Source organism: Trachurus trachurus (genome assembly GCF_905171665.1).
Source record: "Trachurus trachurus genome assembly, chromosome: 16".
Lineage (NCBI taxonomy): Eukaryota > Metazoa > Chordata > Actinopteri > Carangiformes > Carangidae > Trachurus > Trachurus trachurus.
Window position 1 is genome coordinate 25,088,857 of NC_139902.1, and position 20,446 is coordinate 25,109,302.

The 20,446-nt window shown below is 42.3% G+C and overlaps 1 protein-coding gene across 1 annotated transcript in view; it reads right to left on the minus strand.

Annotated features, from left to right (window-relative positions):
* The window catches only part of LOC310999766 (PC3-like endoprotease variant B), a gene marked incomplete at both ends in the record, with an annotated part of 161,223 nt that overhangs the window by 124,090 nt on the left and 16,687 nt on the right, over nt 1-20,446 (minus strand). The window contains 3 exons of the mRNA XM_083990320.1: nt 2,557-2,660; nt 10,954-11,053; nt 18,667-18,759. Of these exons, the coding sequence (XP_083846446.1) occupies nt 2,557-2,660; nt 10,954-11,053; nt 18,667-18,759 (297 nt within the window). The remainder of the gene's footprint in view (nt 1-2,556; nt 2,661-10,953; nt 11,054-18,666; nt 18,760-20,446) is intronic.

Genomic DNA, 20,446 nt, shown 5'->3' on the forward strand with positions numbered 1-20,446 from the left:
TGAGAGCAGAGGAGGAGGGTGAGCAAGAGAGGGAGGGAGGGAGGGAGAGGGAGAGGGAGAGAGAGAGAGAGAGAGAGAGAGAGAGAGAGAGAGAGCGAGAGAGAGAGAGAGAGAGAGAGAGAGAGATGTCCTTAACTTTGAGAATACTTTACATTCTTTTGATAGTTGAATTATTGATAATCCTCCTCTATTGCTCAGTTTATGTAATCAAACTGCAGAGTTAAAGTCAGATTGCATAACCTGACTCTTTTGAGAAGCTCCCTCCCCATTAACAACAATGTATGTGTGAGCAATGCATATATTTCTAATTACTCACATTCCTATAGAGTAAGGGTCCGTGGGTGGGTTAAAGGGGGTCTCCAACTTTTTCTCAAAATTTAACCAAATTTTTTCCCCAGAAATATTACATTTTTTTCCAGAAATTACTTGAATGTTTTTCCAAAAATGCATGCCATTGGCAGTAATTTGAACGTACATTTTACATCTCAGAACAAATATATGTGTATTTCTTGTGTTTGTTTTTTAATTTTGTCCAACAGGGGGTCTAATTTGTGTCTGTTTAGGGGTCCTTGATGTAAAAAAAGTTTGAGAACCACTGCCAAAAAGAACCTAAGTCTGATTTATTTGTGGCTTTTGCCTGATAAGTTCCTGCATTTCTGTCTCTAACACCCGCCGCCCCCATCCTGACTCCCACCCCCCTCTCCCATCTTACCCCCGGAGCTGAGGTGTCAATCAATCTGTTGCCAGTTGCCCTGGTGAATCCCTGACTCCGCCTCCCCCTCCTCCTCCTCCTGGCTCTGTCAGATTCCACCCTCACATGTCAATCAAGAGCATCCGCAGTGTTGATTGGCTGAGCCCTGCTGCCCTGCTGTGTGAGTGTGTCTGTGTGTGTGCGTCAAGATAACTTACAATACCATAACAAAGATCTTCCATACCGTACGTACGTGTGGGATAAATGTATGCTTTTCTAGCATAATCTGTCAATGTAAGAATTATGGAAGTAAAGATGACAGTGGCATAATTTACCTTGTGGGGGCGAAATTTATCAGAGGGCCTGAGATAGATTTTAAACCAGCTAAACCAGCACTCAGTCTTCTCTCCACTCCAGGTTTGCTACTGGTGCAGACTCAAAGACACATTTTTAAGAAGAAGCCCCATTACATCCTTATTATCTCACAACTTTGTGTAGTGAATGTAATGAATATTGCAAGGGTTTATCTTAGAAAGCTTATTAGTGTGCTGTCTTTTTCTTTCTTCCTTCCTTTTTTTTCTTTCTACCCCTCTCTCTCTCTCTTTCATTCATTCTTTCTTTCTACCCTTCTCTATCTCTATCTACCTTCTATCTATCCATGCCCCTCTCTCTCTCTTCTTTCTATACCCTTTCTCTGTCTTTTTACTTATTTCTTTCTTTCTACCCCTCTCTGTATTTTTCTTTCTTTCGCCCATAGAAAGACATTCATCTCTCAGCCTTCAAGTTTTATGTTTTAGCTTTAGCCTTTTTCAACATTGCCTCTGCAGTTTCTTCAGCTAACTCATTGTTTCAACAATTTCTTCAGCTCATTCAGCATTGCCTCAGCAATAGCATCCAGCTGCTTTCAGCATTCACATGCATTTCCTGCAGGAAATGCTTTCGTTTTCTAGTTATTATTTAGCTTTCTGTTTAGCTCCACAAAATGACCAAATATCTCTTATTCTGAGAAGAATGTACAACTCAGAAAATTGGTAAAGATTTCACAGAAGAAGAGAAAGGATGGGGAGGTAGTGGTACATCTGCCCAGGGGAACATCTTTGATTTAATTTAAGTGCACCTCTGAGAGAAAATGGATAGAAGAAAAATATGTGATCTTTAAAAATATTTACACAAAGACATGTATCCTTTGGCTTACACAAGGACTTTTATTCTGAATGGATTCAAATGTCTTTCAAAAGGAGCTTATTATTACGATCAAGGACTGATGAGAGGTGTTTTATTCTGGTTGAGATCTAATTCTGATTATTATGGGAATGAAGGATTGTAATGAAGTGAAGTGCTGAACAGTTTGGACTGAAGCTGATGTTTTGTGCTTGTATTCAAAGAAGATAAAAAAAATAAAAAATCACATTTCACTCCCAAAATACAGCCGGTCTGTGCTCCTGCTGGTCTCCACAAACACACGTTGGTCAAACAGAGAGAACAAGTCTCTGCTGAAGGGATGAGCTTGTCTTGTTGTTGCAACCCAGTTGTGTGTCAGTGTTACTCCAAGCCTCATCAATCCCCGACATCTGTCTGAGTTTAACATGGACAACCCCACTTCACCTCGTCTCTTCCCTTCTCTCTCTCTCTCTTTCTCCCTCCATAAGCTCCCAGCCTCCCTCCAACTCCTCTCTCTCTCTCCAGTCACACATGAAAGCCTGCCTGACTTATGCCTGTCAAAGGAACATCCGTCACCATGAGGACAAGAGCTGAGAGGAGGGAGAGAGAGAGAGAGAGAGAGAGAGAGAGAGAGAGAGATACTTCCTGATAAGCCCAGTGAACACACACACAACACACAAACAGAAACACACAATTACACCCACCAGTTCCCACTGCATGGGCCAGAGCGGGTCATTGAAGGTGAGGGACTGGTCACTCGTATTCTCCTCAGGCTGCCTGTCAGTTGCATGGTACCTCCTCTGGGAACCTGCAGTAGACGCACAGATCCATTACATGTGTGTGTGTGCGTGTGTGAGTGCATGTGTGTGTGTTTTCTTGTCTTGAACTATGATTTCAGGAAGTCCCTGGTCACCAACCAATGGTGAAAGGCCTCCCAGATTGCCTTTCCCTCCAGTGAGGTGGAATACTGTTGGCAGATTACCATATCATTAGCATATCATTAGCATATCATTGCTGCAGCACAGCTTGGCTCGCTGTCTATGAATGTGCTATCGGCTCATCAAGGCCCGCACCTTTCTCTACATACACTACATGTCACACTCACTGCCTCTCTCTCTCTCTCTCTCTCTCTCTCTTTCCTCACATCCTGTTCCCCAGCACATCACTCCATCTCACTGCCGTTCACTCCTCTTCTCACGTACGATGGATGTGAACCAGTTTGTTTCATAATACACAGTATGCATTACAGGATTCACACATCAATATCACACCAATTGTTAATGGGGATCTCTCTGTCTGAACTTGCTGTAATAAAATGTTGCACACTAACACACATGAATGTATTTCTTTTGTATAAAATGGATTTTATGAAAGAATGTGGAGCCATTGACATGTATTAGGCTAATCGTTGTTGGGGGGGTTTTTCAATAGAAAATGTGTGAACTCATTGTAACACTGGGGAAAAAAATAGGGCCAATACGAGTAGGGCATTTGATTCATGCAGGGATATTACGCTTTATAAATCCCATCTCATCTTCACACTTTGTTTTACAACTGTGCAGTGCTCGGCAGTAATCTGTCATCATACTTTAATAACAGTGTAATATTAGTTATAGCATCAGGTTCTCTGAATGGATTCATTAAATTATTATTGTTTATTATTACTGTTCTTATTACTAATGATTTGCTGGACAAGTGAGTTTCCCCTTGGATAAATCAAGGATCTACATATCTTGGAACCTTACCCTTTACCAGTATAGCAACAAGATGTTTATTATAGTTCACTTAATGGTCACCGGTGTCATTAATAAGGGTTTTCTGAATAAAACATATAGTTCTTTAATTAGGGGTGTAATGGTAAATGTACTGTTTCCTGAACCTTTCCATTCAGTATGCAACTTTCCGTGGTTCAGTACTCTCTGTGAACCGAGTAATTACTGACACATTAGCTTTCTACACTTTAATTAGGTCTTAGCATGTGAACATAAATTCTAAAATTAACCCATAGATGTCTGAGGCATATACACAGTGTTGTTAGAATGGCTAACACCAATGAAATACCAGAAATATAAGAGTCTCAGATGTTATTTAAAGATATCATTTGAGAGTCTTACAGGGTTTCCCACAGTGTGTAACTGACACTGAATCCAAAATTGGCTCTTAGATTGATCAGACAGGAAAACCACCGTATTATCTGATTGCAGTGTTACAGTTGTTTGGCACTATAATCCAGAGCTCTGTGTGGGACTGAATTGTGGGACCGAATCCAAAACAGACCCATGACAAACCTCCCTGGCCTTGATATGCATTTTAAATGCATTTTTAAACAAGAGAAAAAAAAAGTGAGCACAGTCAGACCAGATCCAAACAGACCTGAGGATAATTGAGCCCAATCCAAAATGCAGTCGACCCAAACAGACTGTGATAGAGAGACCAGCAACACGGACAGTAGCATATTGCAGTTAACAAGAAGCCATGGTAGAAAAGCACTTGTCTAAAAAAATGAACACAGTCATATCTAGTAACAGAAAAAAATTATATTAATATAATAAACATATGCGTCACAACATACCACAAACGAAACAATGAGCATAGTGCTGCTACACCGAGGCCCTGCTCTACAAATCCTATACACCCCATGGGAACATACTGTATGTGTTTGGTAAGATATCATTATATTTTTTTCAGTGAAAATGAAATGTTAAACTTGCTATTTTCCAATATGCATATCATTCAACCTACCATTGTACCAATAGTGCTAATATTGATATTAATAATGGTATCGTGTGCTTTAAAAGCTACATTGAGGCTTGTTCCTTCTGCCAAGAAACAGTGTTTGGAAAGAAGACTGAAACATTTAAACTGGCACACACAATAATGAACACTGGCAGCTTTTTATTCAGAAATACTAAGAAACATTTGATTTTAAAAGTCCATTCAGGTCAAAATGGACAAGTGCATTCCTCTTTCTGTCTCTCCCCTCATTTATGAATAAACACAACTGCAGTGTACATTTTGTCTTTTCATCCTTCTCTCTCGTCCTCATTTCTCCGTTGTCTGTCAGAGCAGCAGCTGAGTGAGGACGAGAACAGCAGGATGTGAGCCAGGACATTCTTGAACAAACACATCCAGCACTTGCCAGTGCACGCACATATTATACAAGGATATGCATATGACTGGATTTAAAGGTATACACATGTATGGCGTAAGATTTTAAACAGGCATAAGACAGCTGCTGTTTTACTGGTTTCATCAGACAGGCTCATTGCCATAAAGTGGGGAAAAAAACAATATAATAACAATAATATGTAACTTTTCCACACTGAAATGTCTGAAAATGTTGGACAATGACGACACTATGACTATATGAGATGTGTAAGGACATTATCCCAAACGTTTCAGGAAATATAGAAAAAATCGGATTGTAAATGACGTCATATGGCCTTTGCATATGTCTGTATTGTGGTTTGTTCATCAAAATCAACTTTTATCCAGTCTAAAGCCACATTTTGATAAACCTTTTTTTTTTAGGCCATGGTCGTTTTCAACCAGATGATGGATTTAAATCATCACATGTCTGGATCTTAAGGAATCAGAGAAAAAGGCTGAACAAATGTTAAGCAGCCTGACACTGTGAACCACTTCTAAAACTAAAGTATCTAGATGTTCAGCTGGAAGAAAGACTCAACTACTTAAAAAGGTAGTAAATTGAGCAGGTAAAAAGTGCCTCTGGTATCACTGCCATCCTGTGGATTTCTAACACTGCAAACTAATTTGTTGTGTTACACTCAGGTTGCAGCTATCCAAAACCTTTGAAACCCACAATGTAGTTACTACAAGTATTTTTAAAGCCGTGAATACATGGTAATTTATTCACAAGAGCTTTATTTTTGACACGTTTTTCTTTCTCACTTTTATTTTGCTCTCGCCCGTGTAAATAATCACATTCTGAGTGCATCTTCTTCTGCCTGTTTGTACACAACACATTACACTAATACAGTGTTTGAAAAGCTTTGAAACTGTTGTTGAGTCACTTGCAAAATAATAAGCCAAAAAGTCAAAAATAAATGTATCTCGAAGCTTAATTAAAGCTAGCGTGTTTTACTGAAACAGCCCAGACTTTGAGGAAGATTTGAGAGAGCTATAAAATGAAAAACTGTCATAACTGTCTCATTTCATTCGATATACAGTACTTCTACTCATCTATTTTCTTTCAACAGCATATTTTCAACCCTCGACCTCGAGAGATTTAATGTACTGCTTACAGTTTTCACTGTAACACGATGGAGTTACTGGATCATTATTATCACTAGGAATAAGCTGGAGATCCTTTTCTTTGTGTTCTTAGTGGGTAGATTTCCTGACAGGAGGCTCTGCTCTGAGACAGTCTGCAAAGGGTCTGCTGTCTGTCTGCTGTCTCGAGGACATTCATGTATTTGGATTACACCTGCAGCGGAGGACTTCTCCGCTCACTCTCCTCTTTGGAGTTTGTTCTTCTGTCTTCGGCTGAATACATACAGTATAGTAGCTACATTCTTCCTCTCCTCTCTGCAGATGGTGTATGTTGGCTCATGTAAAGGTGGATGGGAGGTAGTCAGGTTGTCAGTCTCCTTTCTCTAAACTATAAGTAAATGTACTGTACATGTAGCGGTTTCAAAAGTTTGACACTTTGCTGCATGAATCTCATTGTTTTAAACAATCAGTTGTCACACCTATATGTCCACGCTTCCAGACCTGACCTTAATTTGATCCTGTTATATGACATAATTAACTCTAGCAACAATAATTGCTAGATACATCACAACACTAGAAAGATAATCAATGTATTATTACATAATATATCTGTCTACCTTTAAAATAAATTAAACAAAGGAGGCTTAAAAAGCTTGAAATAGATCCTGTACCGATGTAGTCATTGCATATATGTTGTTTACATGGTCCTGTCATCTCTCAGTTTCCTTCTGTTCCCTTATAGCACATTTTATAGCAGGAATTCATTCATTGTTGTCTTTCACATTCTTTAGGATGTTTCCCCTTCGCTCAGCCCCAGGTGTTCTGGCACCTTGGTGTGAAATGAATAGCTGTTGTCCATCGTTCAATACCTCCAATCCTTTTTTTATTTTGACCAATGAATGCCAAGACTGCATGGTGTCAACTGTATTCACTCATGCCACTGACTCACCGGTCAACACATGGCTTTACCTCCTGGTCAGGTTGGAGCCAAGAAAACCTACTTTTTGTAACATGTGGGAAACCTTAAGGCTCGTAAAATCACATCTTGTGTTACATGTTAGAGACAAATGCAGATGTGAACCCAAGTTCAAGGTAGAAAATAAAAGGAAAAAACTGAACTTACTGTTAATGACACTGTGTTTCAGTCCCGTCACAGGAACCCGCTTTTCTCTGTAATACCTGAGCTGCCTCTGTACCCAGAGAACCTGTGAATCACAACACAAATTACTTTAAGGACAATATGACGCAATACTGACGTGGCCAACTGCAAAAATATGAGAAATGTAGTTTTTTACTTTGGGTGCAAAACTACAAAAACTCCTTAATCTGATGTTTGTTTTCACCTAACACTGTAAATTTAGCGTCCATGGCTTCTACAGTCTGGTTTTTGCTTTTCATGGCTTTGTGTATAACATTGTGCATTTATGAGGTTATACAACGAGCAAAAGGCACAGATGAAATAATATGTTTTGGTTGTTACCACTTCAAAACAGAGGGAACTCCGCGGCGCAGTGAGAGTTGGGTATCTTTATGGAGGAGAGTAAAAGGTTTCCTCTTCATTAGTTCAAAGTGTACTCGCTTGCTCTGTCCTTTGCAGTCCCATTGTCCTGGGTTAAAAGCAAGAAAAACACCCCTGCCTCACCTACACCTCTGTCCTCCACGGCACACACACGCACAAACACGCACACTGGTTCTTTCATAGGCTGCTGCTTGCGGCTTTGATCTGATAAGAGGCTGGTCCTTGTGAAGGTGGGTGCACTAAATCAAACAACAGATCACAGACACACACGCAGACACACACATATCAGTGTCAGTCCACTATTGTCCTCTTACACTTAAATCAGAGTGAAAGAGGTTGAAAATAAATACTATTGAGAGGCGGCTGCAGTCTTTTATGTCCTAAAAGCCTGCTTGCTTTATTCCCCCCTTCATGTTCTTCAATTAGACTCAATTAACAGCAGCAGCCTGGAGCCGGTCTGAACGAGCCAAGGAGTGGATGTGATACTTTTACAGTTGTGCAGATGTAATCAAACGGCTGTTTATATTAAACTGAACATAGCTTGATTTAGGGTGAGGCTAAATTGAAAGAAAAAAAAAAAGCTCAGTCTAATACTTATGTACTTACTTATGTCTAATTAACAAGAGAGCCAGAGTCATTATCCTCTATTAACACACTTACAGTGTAAACTATACTAGACATTTTAAAGACAAACATCAAGTTTTACATTTAAATTCACTGTATCAATAGGCCTATATAATAAGTGATTATCTCTCATAAACAAATACATGGCTGCACTTAAAAGTACATTCACATACTGTAGATCCAACCAGTTCTTTTCTAGGACATTTTCAATGATGACGGGCAGGAATCACTGTATACAACACAAGAACAATATGTTCCTATGAGGAAGTCAACTGTGGACTGAACTAAGCGCAACAGCTCAAACTTCATTTGCGTCATGAGTGTATCTTTTTGTAATGTGGCATTGCTGCCAATTAAAGAACTGGTTAACCATGTGTGGCTGATGAGCCTGGATCACAGTGGTCCTTCATTCAGATATTGCAAATACATATTAATTTATTATGAGAGCAAAGTCAACTCTTTTTAATGTTCCACCTGTGGACGTTTACAAACTAGTTGCCGTGTACACGTGAGCTCAGACTACAGCTGCTCTCCAGGCAGGAAACCTGTATATTGAGAGATGCATGCTCTAAAAATGATCTGATCATGTGCACAACTGAATTTCAGACTCTCACACAGCAAAAAGGAGTTTGGTTTATCCTGATCCTTTAGTCTGCATAAACACATCCTTGAAACATAGTCTATTATAATGTCAGTGTTTTCCCAAAATACATACAATCGATCCAGAAACTGGAGACATGGGAGTTATACACACACATACAATCACCTTTATAAATATCTACATGGTATAACTTACAGCAATAACAGGAATGTGACTGCGTGTGTGTGTGTGTGTGTGTGTGCATGTGTGTGCGTGTGTTCTAACTACCTTGTAAAAACCCCTCCAGCCCCTCCCTCCTCTCCAGGAGCAGCCAGGACACAGTGATCAATACACATGATAGGGAGCTAATCGCTCTCTGTCAAACCAGCTCCTGCCAGCTACTAATGGCACACACTCACAAGGGAGTGTCTGTGAATGTGTGTGTGTGTGTGTGTGTGTGTGGGAGTGTGTGTGTGCGTGTGTAGGCGTGGACCTTAATGGCAGATTGAGACTCTTTAGGGAGTGTTGCTCAAGGTTAGACTCAGGGGACAAGGGGCAATTGACCACACTGTCTGTGACACTGACCCCTCCACTGTCAGCGCATTCATCATCCAGCTGTGACATATAGGCTGCACACACACACACACACACACCAAAAGTTCAGCACACTTACTATATAAAAAAAGGCCAGTGTAAAAGCACTGAGGAATGACATCACCAAACTGAAAAAAAAGCGCACTTTATAAATGAAACTTCCCTCAGTGGCTGCCCAACACATGTTGCAATACAAAGCAAGCTGATGCAACTTCAGTGTCAAACACAAAAGACGCTGACAATTCTCTTTTCATAACAAAAAGTCTAGCTAAATGGAAAGAGAAAGAGACACAGGGGGAACAAGGTTTGAGATCAATAAAGAAAGACAGGGCAGCGTGTATAAAGAAATAAACTTGTTTGGGAAAAATCATTTTCCAGCAGTGTGGAAGGAAAATAGAGCAGTGTGTAGCACTTGCATGATTGAGCGGCTGAGGTACAACTGACAGAGACACAATCTGAATGAATGTGCAGAGGAGGAGGAGGAGGAGAAGAAAGACAGTAAGACGGGAGGAGTAAAGGTGTGTGTGTGGGTTCGTAGACGCCCTATGATGAATATATGTGTGCACGAATACGGCTCCATAGAATAGAAAGGTGGTGGAGAAACAGAAGAAGTGTGTGCGTGCGCGCGTGTGTGTGTGTGGTGCTCGTGCGTGCGTGCAAAACACTCCCATGTCCCTACATGAATGAGTGGAGTGGTGGATGGCAGGCAGCTGCAGCAGTGTGATACGAGCCGAGCTGCACAGATATCAGCTCTGACATTTTGGGCTTCGCTACCCACCCACGGCCCCCTGGGAAAGTGATGGTGATGGCAGCGGCAGTGGCCACATGCCCCCATCCCACCCCCCCCACCACCACCTCCTCCTCTCTCAAGCTCCTCACCACCTTCCTTCCCGCTGCCTGTCAATCACTACACTGTGCTTCCTGACGCTCTGCTGTCGGCCCCGGTCTGGTCTGGTCTGGACTCATTACGGCACGCAGCAGCAGTGAATGCACCGCGTGACCCGGCGCAGTCGCCAGCATCCAGAGACCCTGACGCACTGCTGATCCTTATCCGGTCCTCAACCCCTCCCACCAACTCCCTGCCTCGCCATTCAATCTCCCATCTCTACCTGCCAGACTGACAGCCTGGCCAGGACCACAGAGAGGAGAAAAAAAACACAAGACGGAGGTGAGGGATTGTGTGTGTGTGTGTGTGTGTGTGTGTGTGTGTGTGTGTGTGTGTGTGTGTGTGTGTAATACCGTCCACCAACCTGAAGATTAACAGTGAGACATGTTTTTTTTTTAAAAGAGTGTGAGCTCTACGGCGGTGAGCGGCAAGGGGAAGGAGAGGGAGAATTGCATAAAGTGAAAGCGAGGAGAAAGATAACAGATACACCCTGGCCCCTCCTCTAGTCTTCTTCTAGGGCACCTCTTGGCCTCCTCTCTCCCTCCTTCGCCTCACCCTCCTCCCTTCACCAACCCCCTCCCCGCCCACCCCCAGGCCCTCTGGTGTGTTGCTCACTCCATTGTGTCAGCCTTCAGAAGTGCTCAGTTTGAGTGGCAGGCCGTCACAGATCAGTTCCCTGCTAAAGCGGCCCGGCAGGCCGGGGTGACGGGCCAGGAAGGGATCTAAGTGGGGTTTATCAGCGCTTCTTAACGCCTCTCCGGCTCCCTGACACAAAAGAGAGGGGGTATTAAACATCTAAAGCAAACCAAAAAGCGTGAAAGCTCCTTATAGGGCCGCGGGATTGCAGATGTGACTTGAGTCTTAAAAAAAAATAGCCCAAAAGAAAAAAAAAAGAGAAGAAGAAAAATAAGGGGAGGAAAAAAAAGCACACAAACGCTTCAGCAGAGAGGAAGCACTGAGGGGAAATTCAAATGTTTTTTCTGTCCTGTGTGGAGAGAGGAGTGGCTGAGAGAGAGAGAGAGAGAGAGAGAGAGAGAGAGAGAGAGAGAGAGAGAGAGAGAGAGAGAGAGAGAGAGAGACATCTGTAGCATCACGATGGAACCAGCTAAGTGAAAACTGGCTTAATAATGCTTCACAGTCCCCTGTTTTGTTCATGACACTGATGAATGTAATGGGCTTAAATATAGAGTACAGCCCAAACAATGACACTAATGACATTAAAGGGATAGTTCAAACATTTTGGCAAATTGGCCCATTGCCATAATCCCTATAGTTTTAGGAGTAGGTTCGTTACCTTTATTTGAACCTTTATATTTTTAGAACGGCGGAGCAGAGCCGCGAGCTGCTTGGAGCTACGCTACAGAGGCTCAGGTGATTTCTTGGTTCCCTCATCAAACTCATTAAATACACAATCCAACAACTCCAAACTGCTCTCATGGACAAATTGTGACCTGCACATTCACCACGCTATGAGATAATAACGGAATGTTATGAGACGGTTGTTGGAGTTGTTTTCGAGGCAAATGCAGAGACTGCTTGCTGAAAAACTACCCCCGACGGGAACGCGCATCACCAGTTTTGCATAAATTTACCTCTAAAACAACTCTGTCTCGTAACGTTCCGTTATTATCTCATAGCGTGGTGAATGTGCAGGTCACAACTTGTCCACAAGAGCGTTTTGGAGTTGTTGGATTGTGTATTTGATGAATTTGATGAGGGAAACCAAGAAATCCCATTAGCCTCCGTAGCGTAGTTCTGAGCAGCTTGCGACTCTGCTCCACCGTTCTAAAAATAGCTTACACCGACAGTTAAAGGTAACGAACCTACTCCTAAAATTATAGGGATTATGGCAATGGGCCAATTTGCCAAAATGTTGAACTATCCTTTTAAAGATTGTGGATGTAGATTATGTGTATGTCTCTGAATGATTTTATTATACCTGGAAAATCTACTGCTGCACTATGACCAGACTAAAAGTAATTTGCTCACTCCAGCTAACTCTGCATTGGATCATAAACAAAAAATTGCTTTTATCGAAGACAAAGAGTTGGAATTATTATTAATTGAATAGATTGGAGGTGGGAATTCCTCTTAATTAGCTGCAGTGAGAGCACTTTCTCACATAATAAATTCAGACGTGTCGCTGCGAGACAAACACAGGTGTAAATAATAACATGAATGACGACATGTGTGCTCTGGCTCACTGTCAGCCTCGTGGCCCCTTAATACAACAGAGCCATTATTAATGTTATTGGTAGCTGTTATTGATGCTAATGGTCATTTGTGCTTCTTCTGCAATAGCCATTAAAATCCCTGTTGTGACAAAAACCTCATATGATTTGTGTAACAATGTGGAACTTTGCTGACCACACTTTTACTCATAAAAACACTCTGACCTGCATTACCATCAAGATCCAAAATGGCTTTTATCGCCATCAGCCATGTAAGGTAGGCGGATGATTCAATCTTGCATCTGCATCTACATGTAATTCAAACCCCTTCAGATGAGGGGAACATACACACACACACACACCCATGAAAACATGTGTGTTACACGCAGGGTCAGGCTCTTAGACCGCAAGCATGGTTGGCCATTCTCCAAATGTCCCACAGTAACATAACACACCGCTGCTTAACAAATCTAATCTTGGCTGAATCAGTAACATCTAGCAGTAAAATAACATGCAACTGCTCATGTTGCACTGGCCCACAGCCTGAAATACAGGTGAGAGACTATACGCCTTTTTAAACACAGACTGAATGAGCTTATCACGTGATCTTCACGTGCATCTTCAGTGAGAAGTGTTGCATTGCATGGCTGTAATTTTCCAATCTATTATATACAACACAAAGCATTGCACTACTTCTTTGTTCCATCTGGGGGAATATTATAGGGCAATATGTCTTAAGACTCAAAATGGGGATTTTCAGATAATTATTTGGGGAATTGAGTAGATTTAATATAATACAAAAACTCCCAACTGCTTTAAACATGCATACATTATAGGGTCAAAAGGAGGCGGAGCCATGTTTAAATAGACTGATTTCTATATAGTTATGGGAAAACTGGTCGACTCTTACATAACTTTATCCAGTTTCTCAGTATACTTAAAAGGCAGCTTAACAGCAGTTCTGCTGAGTGTGTGTCTTTGATTCCTCTCAGCGCTGAAAACCTTGCAAGTTAAAGCCGCAACAATCAGACATGGCATCTAAACAGCTGCAGCTTAGATTCATTTAAGACAAGGAAATACACCGTATTCAAGCACAGACGTCAGAAGACTGGGACTTACTGTGAACAGCAGTATTTTGTGTGTGTGTGTGTGTGTGCGTTAAGTGTGTATAGCACACCAGTAGGGACCAGTGTGTTTGTGTCAGAAGCTGACAGGGGTTTAGTATGTGATACATTTTGTAAAAGGTCAGTGGAGAGTTGAGCCAGAGACATAACTGTTTGTTTGAAAAGGAAACTTCCAACAGGTAAGACAGCTGGGAGAGTGGGGGAGAGGGTCACTGAGGAGGGGAGGAGCCTGAAGTAAATGAGCTAGAGAGAAAAGAGCAAACACTGAGATGATCCCACTGTCCTGTCACACCTCACCCCTGTTGTGGTTGTGTGTGTGTGTTAACTGAGCTGTGGTTGCCTATACCCTTAATTATTGTTTTAATATATTCTTTTTTTTTCTTGCTTTTAACTGTATGTTTAATGTTTACATTTTTTACTATTCTGGGTTATTCTAATTTTTAAAAAATTGTATGTTTTTATGCAGTTTTTCCGTTTCCAGTTCTAACTGGTTGTCTTTCTGTTTTGTCTTTATGTAAAGCAAACTGAATTGCCCCTTGGTATGAAATGCGTTATCTAAATAAAGATGCCCTGCCTTGCGTGTCTGTGCTCCTGTGCGTCCACTGTTAATGTGCGCATGTCTGTTGGCATGTGAATGCCTTGTGTGTGTGTGTGTGTGTGTGTACTGTGTCTTTCTCTGTGTGTTATCTCGGACCCCTCACATGTTTAGGTTGAGCTGTTTCTTTTCCACAGACTTGCTAATTATGTCATTAGCGGCACTATTAAAACAACAGCTTATTGTTGCTTTGCTGACAGAGGGTCACATCAGCCGGGATCACATGGAGGCAAACCCACCCCCTTCTCCTCTGAGAAACCACCATGGACCTCCATTCTGTGTGTGTGTGTGTGTGTGTGTGTGTTAACAGGAAGCTGTTATAAAGCCCTCAGAGCCCCATTCCTATGCACTGTTTTACCTCAGCCACTGCAGATGCCACTGACTATGGAGGGTGTTTGTTATTCTTCTGTTATGTAACACAAGATTTTTCTTCTTAAATAATTATTTCCATCAATTTATGTGATAAATAAGTAAATTGTCTGGCATTTTAAAATTAATAAATCAATTGTTAGCCTTGGTGTCACATCATTATCTACACTTGTGTGACAAAGATGAAGCTTACCGGGAACCTATGATACAGCTCATAACATATACAGTATGCTATAACATATTTTTCAACCAAGTGTAGTCACAATAACACCTTAAGCCTCCTATATATCACACAAATCAATAAGATGTGCAAACCACTAATGAAGCTAATATCAATTTCTGGCGCATTTCATTTGACTACATCATACAAGTAGCAGATTTTCTCAGCTTTAAGATATTAGGAAGAACCGAGTCACACACAGTGACCGGTTGTAGTATTAACGTGATCCAGCAGCCGTGTCATGTGGCTTAAACGGCCTGATTTCACTGAGATCACGTCAGATGCGCCACATACAATATGGGAAATTTGCTTGACAGTTTATTTTTGACTTCGGAAACAGCAGTATACAGAACGACAAGATCTCAAGTCAAGGTCAAATCGATCTGGAGCTTTCAATTTCATCGCAGTCTTCATCACCAGATCAAGTTAACTTATTTGGCATTGAACTATAGAGAGTGAAACATCTGGAGTGGTTTTAACTACATGAACTGGACGGAAACCTAAAAATGATAACTGTGTGATGCAGTTTAAAGCTCCAGAAGTAAGTGGACCTTGAGTGGAGTGAGGGGCAATTCAGATGTCTCCTTAACCAGCTACTCATCTTTTTCATTCAGTTTTCTCTACCTCCCATCAAGAGGAGTCAAAGGGTACAGATGACCCCCGTCCAAGATGTATACACATATAAAGATGTATACTAACCTATATGAATGTGTGTTGAAAACCCATTTCAGAGGTGTTATACGACACCCACACCCTGCTGTTACAGAGAAAATAGTGCGGTCGAAACACTTGACCAGTGAGGTGTCACTCTCTCCCCCTCTCTCCGTCACAAACACACTGACGAAGCCGCCTGTTAACTGAATATTTGCTGAATATTTGTTCCTTCAACCCACATGAATACTGAAAAATATTTTCAGATTCAAAAAGGTGCTCATCCTCCCGAGGAGGCACAGAGACAAAGTGTTAGCAAAACAGAGTAACTATCTACACACACTTAAGAAAACACGCGTGGGGAGGCTGAACAGTTCGACCACTGTGCGATTAGCGATCCAATTAATTTGCTCCCTACATTTCCAGGCTGCAACTATATATACTGCTGCTGTGGCAACTGAAGCAGCAAGACAGGATGAGGGAGGGATAGCTGTAGCTAATGAAGAGAGATGCAGGAGAAGAGGAGGTGGAGGAGGAGGAGGAGGACAGCAGCCAACATGCTGCTCTGGGGTGTGGGCAGAAGCAAATGGTGAGATTGACAGCAAAAAGCAACACAATGGAGCTGTATATGTCCACCAATAAACTTTGTCCCCCTGTCCAAAAATGCCTACTGGATGATCTGGGCATATATCACTACAAACTGTCATGAGAGCGTTTCAGTTAGGACAGCAGTTACCTCTGCAGTTCTGTACCTGCATAGTGAAAGCAAAGTTTAAAAGGAACCAAACAACTGATGCTGTCACTTCTCAATCAACATTTACTTTCCAATGATAGGATGAAATGAAAAAGTTTGATTATGAACTCAACAGCAGGTCAAAGACAAAGAGAGAGGAGCTGCAGCTTCTGCACACACTGCCATATTGGGTTTAAGGTCATGTTACATCGACATCTGTGTAGATTTAAAGAGGGGATTTTAATTTTGAGGATGATCTGTTTGTAGCGGTGACATGAGGCGAGTTTGTCAAAACCACAGACAGGAAAGGTGTCTGACCTTTCATTCTGGCTTCAGATGATGCAACCTGGACATCTCTTCCTGCAGGACACAGTTTAGTCCACAGGTGGTTTAGCCAATGATAAACCAGTAACTAAATCTTCCTTTTTGAACAAATGAAACTAAAATACTTCAAACCTTATATGCAATTGGTATTTTTACCGTGTTGCTAGAACTTGAAAATATGTTGTTAACCCTAAAACACAGTTCCTGAACCTGACATAACAGTGAGGTTTCCACATTCAACCCATTAACTACTCCCCTAATGCCTCCCTGTCCAAATGTGAAGGAAAACTTACAAAAGCCTTCAAGTAATATAAAATAAAAAACATAAAATGCTCTCTCTAGAGCAAGTGCAACAGGACAGCACGATGGAGCAGGACCTGATCTGTATGTAAAATATGAAGGCTTCATTCTAAGCTGCTGCAAACACAACGATTTATAGCCTCAGCTGATTACACATAATGAAAACACATTTATGAATATTCATTGCTGCCAATGGATCGGGGCTAAATCCTATACACTTAGTCCTTTAAGCTAACATTAACTCTGTCTCAACCTTACAACCCACCAACCCCTTTGCATGGTGAAGCAGTTAGTGAGCTCTATAATGTTCCTCACCTGCCATGCGATGCAGAGTTCAGTGAGTGATGCAGAGTGAGAAGTAGCTTGTAGGATTGTTTATACAATGGTCTGGGTCAGAGGTGGGTGGCACCAGTATAGCTCAGGCGTCAGGCCCTGGCAGCCGGCCAGGTGCTGTAGCTAACACACTGTAATTGTGTTTGGCAACACATAACCTGCCATAAATATTTCTTCCATAAAACCATTACAATATTGACTGTTTTCAGGCTAGAAATGCAATTAAAGTGGATTACATTAGTCTGGTTGGTTTTAGGACAAGAAAATAATCATCTAATTAAGGAGGATTTTCTATTTTCTCGATACTGGGGGGAAAAAAAAGACTTCACGTAAGACAAAACAACCAGCAAACAAGGCTCAATGGAAAGGTGTTTAAGAATGCAACAGTGTAAAGAGATGCAACATCTAAGTGTGCAATTGTTCATTATCGCAAAGCATTATTTGTGCAATCCATTAAATTTAAGACTCATTATGAAATGTGGGACATTTTGGGGGTGCAAATTCATTTTCACCTAAAGTTACCATGGTAGAAAAGTAATTAAAGTTACAGTTTAATGAAATCATGAACCATACATGGAGTCACTGGAGATTGCGCATAAATTACTTCAATTAATCACACGCATGCTGGTTCAGATGATAACTCTGAATCACAAAGTTTGGAAATCCTCCCTCTCTTTTACTTTCTGTCCGTTCCTTGTGCTCTTCACGCCGCGTGTGTTTTTGGCGTGTGAACGTGCGTGTGGCGGCCTGTGTGTGTGCTTGTGTGTGTGTATAAATGCAACTGTGGCTTTGTGTGTTTTGTTTGTGTGTCACTGACGGAGGGAGGGGGGGGAGTGGGCGGTGAGAGGGCCAGAGGTCTGCTGCACTCTGGAGAGAGAGGACAGGGCCAAAGCCGCATCTCCGACCCCTTCCCCTCCCTTCCCTCCACCCCGCGCTGTCATGGGATGTCTCCGCGGGTGACGGTTTCCCTAGCAACGGAAGCCCGGTGAGGAGGCTGCATTGTGTGCTTTGGAGGGTGATGCAGAAAAGGCTTGCTGTAGGTGGCAAGAGGGAGGAGTGGGGGGAGTGGAAGGGGGGGGCACAAAGTGATATCGGGTGGAACAGGCTCACGAGCTACACAAGCAAGGTAAACAAGTTTCAGCCATTACTCACCACATGGCTTTGTTTCTTTTCTTTTTTTTTGTCTTCTTTCCTCCCTCCTTCTCGCTAATCAACACTAGTCCCCTGATTAAAACAGCAACGCCAGCCAAATGAACTTCTATTTGCATATACATGCTGTGTAAAATCAGAACTGATGCCAGGGTGTGAATTCACCTTGACGTGGCCATGTTAAATGTATCAAACACTCACGTCTAAGTAGCTGAACACTCTGATTTGCTGTAGCTACAAATCCATTTCCCGCTGTGTTACACAGACAGTGCAAGTCAAGCCAAAAAAAAAAAAACACAACCTCAGAGTTGCTTCTTTTGAGAACATGTAGACTCTCTAGATCCCACTGTCTGAGGGATATCTCATTCAGCAGTGTTGTTTATTTATTGGTACAGTTTAAGATACTTACCCCTGCTGCAATCGCAAGTCTGGTCTCAAAGGTGGCTCTGTCAGAGCGCCCCCTGCTGTCCTTCAGGTTGTACATGCCCTTCAGACTGCCAACCTGTCAGCATGCAGACAAAAAGCTTGTCAAAGTCCACACACTCTTGAAGTACACACAGTTACAGGACACAAGATCTGATGTGAGATCCTTTGAGTGAGTGCCTTTTTTAAGCATTTGTAAGAAATAAAAAAAACAAAAACAAACTCAGAACTATATGATAAGAATGCAAAAAAGATGCATTTGGCAAAACATGCAGGTGCTTTCATCATTACAGGGACCGATCCAGGTAGAGTGAGGTTTGAACTTATTATGTATTCAGCCTTAATCAACCATATGACCCTTTTGCACAACATGATTTCAGCGTATCCCCTCCAGCCATCTGTCTTGTGTGGGTTTTCTGCGAGAGGTGGGCCGAAATCAAATAGCACACAGTTTATCTAACCTTATCCTGGGCTTTTCATTTCCAAGCCTTATAAACTCAATCGTATTGACCGCCTGGGAGAGTTAGAACTAACTAAGTGAAATCTACTCGGCGGCAATTGTGTGCAAGGCGCACGTTGTGTGTCCGCGCGCACGCGTGTGTGTGTATGTGTATGTGTGTGTGGCTTGCTGATTCTATCTTCCTTCACTTTCATTCTCTCTATTCTCTGTCCCTGAGGTGCATCAGGGCTGAGACTGCCGAGTAAATTGTCCCAAATTGAGTTCCTTCTTGCCGGCAGATACAGGCCACATCCCGACCGTTTAGAGCGAGGCAGAGAGAGAGAGAGAGAGAGAGAGGCGGAGAGGGAGCGAGAGAGAGAAAACAATCACAGCACACATCACTCGCTTGAAAATTCTCTCTCTAATTTCTCTCCTTGCCTTTCTTTTCGACTCACCCTCCCCGTCTCTGCCCCTTCTCCTCTCCTCTGCTGATTTCCCTGCTGCTTCTCTTTCTTCTACCAGCACATTATTCCTCTGCTTCTCCCTCTTTATATCACTCCCTGTGTGTCTTCCCTTGTCTTTGTCTGCTCTGATAGGTATACATCAGGCTTCCCTTGCTCAGCTTAGCTTTTTCTTTCCTTTGATGATTCCCTCCCCTCCTGCTTGTTCTCTTTCCTCGCTCTCTTTCTCTCCTCTCTCTCCCTCAATCCCGACCAGTCAATACCAACACTATTTCTCTTCCCTCTCCATGTGCTTTTCTCACCCCCCATTTCTATCCCTACTGCTCATCCCTCCTTTGCTCTCTCATCTCACCTTCCATGGCTGACTGTACCCGGTGACATAGTGCCCATCAGAGCAGACCTCCTGGGGGGAGGAGTCTCGCTCTGACAATAATCACACAGTAAGTTTATAACGCTAGCAGCCCAGCTGAGCTGAGCTGAACTGAGCACACGCGACTCCCCTGACACTGGCACACTCCATTTAACTCAGCAGGGAGCTGCAGGCTGGCTGGGGCAGGGATAAAGCATGAGACAGGGATGGGGATGCCAATGGGTTTTCGGGGATGGGGTTACTGGGGGGGTTGGTGATGGAGCAGTGACTGGAAACAGATATGGAAATGGGATGAGGAAGGATGGCTGGAGCTGAAACTGGTGCTGCAGGGGATGAAGAGGGGGGAAGGTTTTGGACTTTTGGATTTGGGCAGAAAGTCTTTTTTTTTTTCATAAGATGCTCATGTCATCCTCTCTGCATGGAATGATAAACGTTCTCTACTTTCACTATTTGCTCTCTGCAAAATCCTTTTCTATCTCTTCCCCTTGCTTTTAGG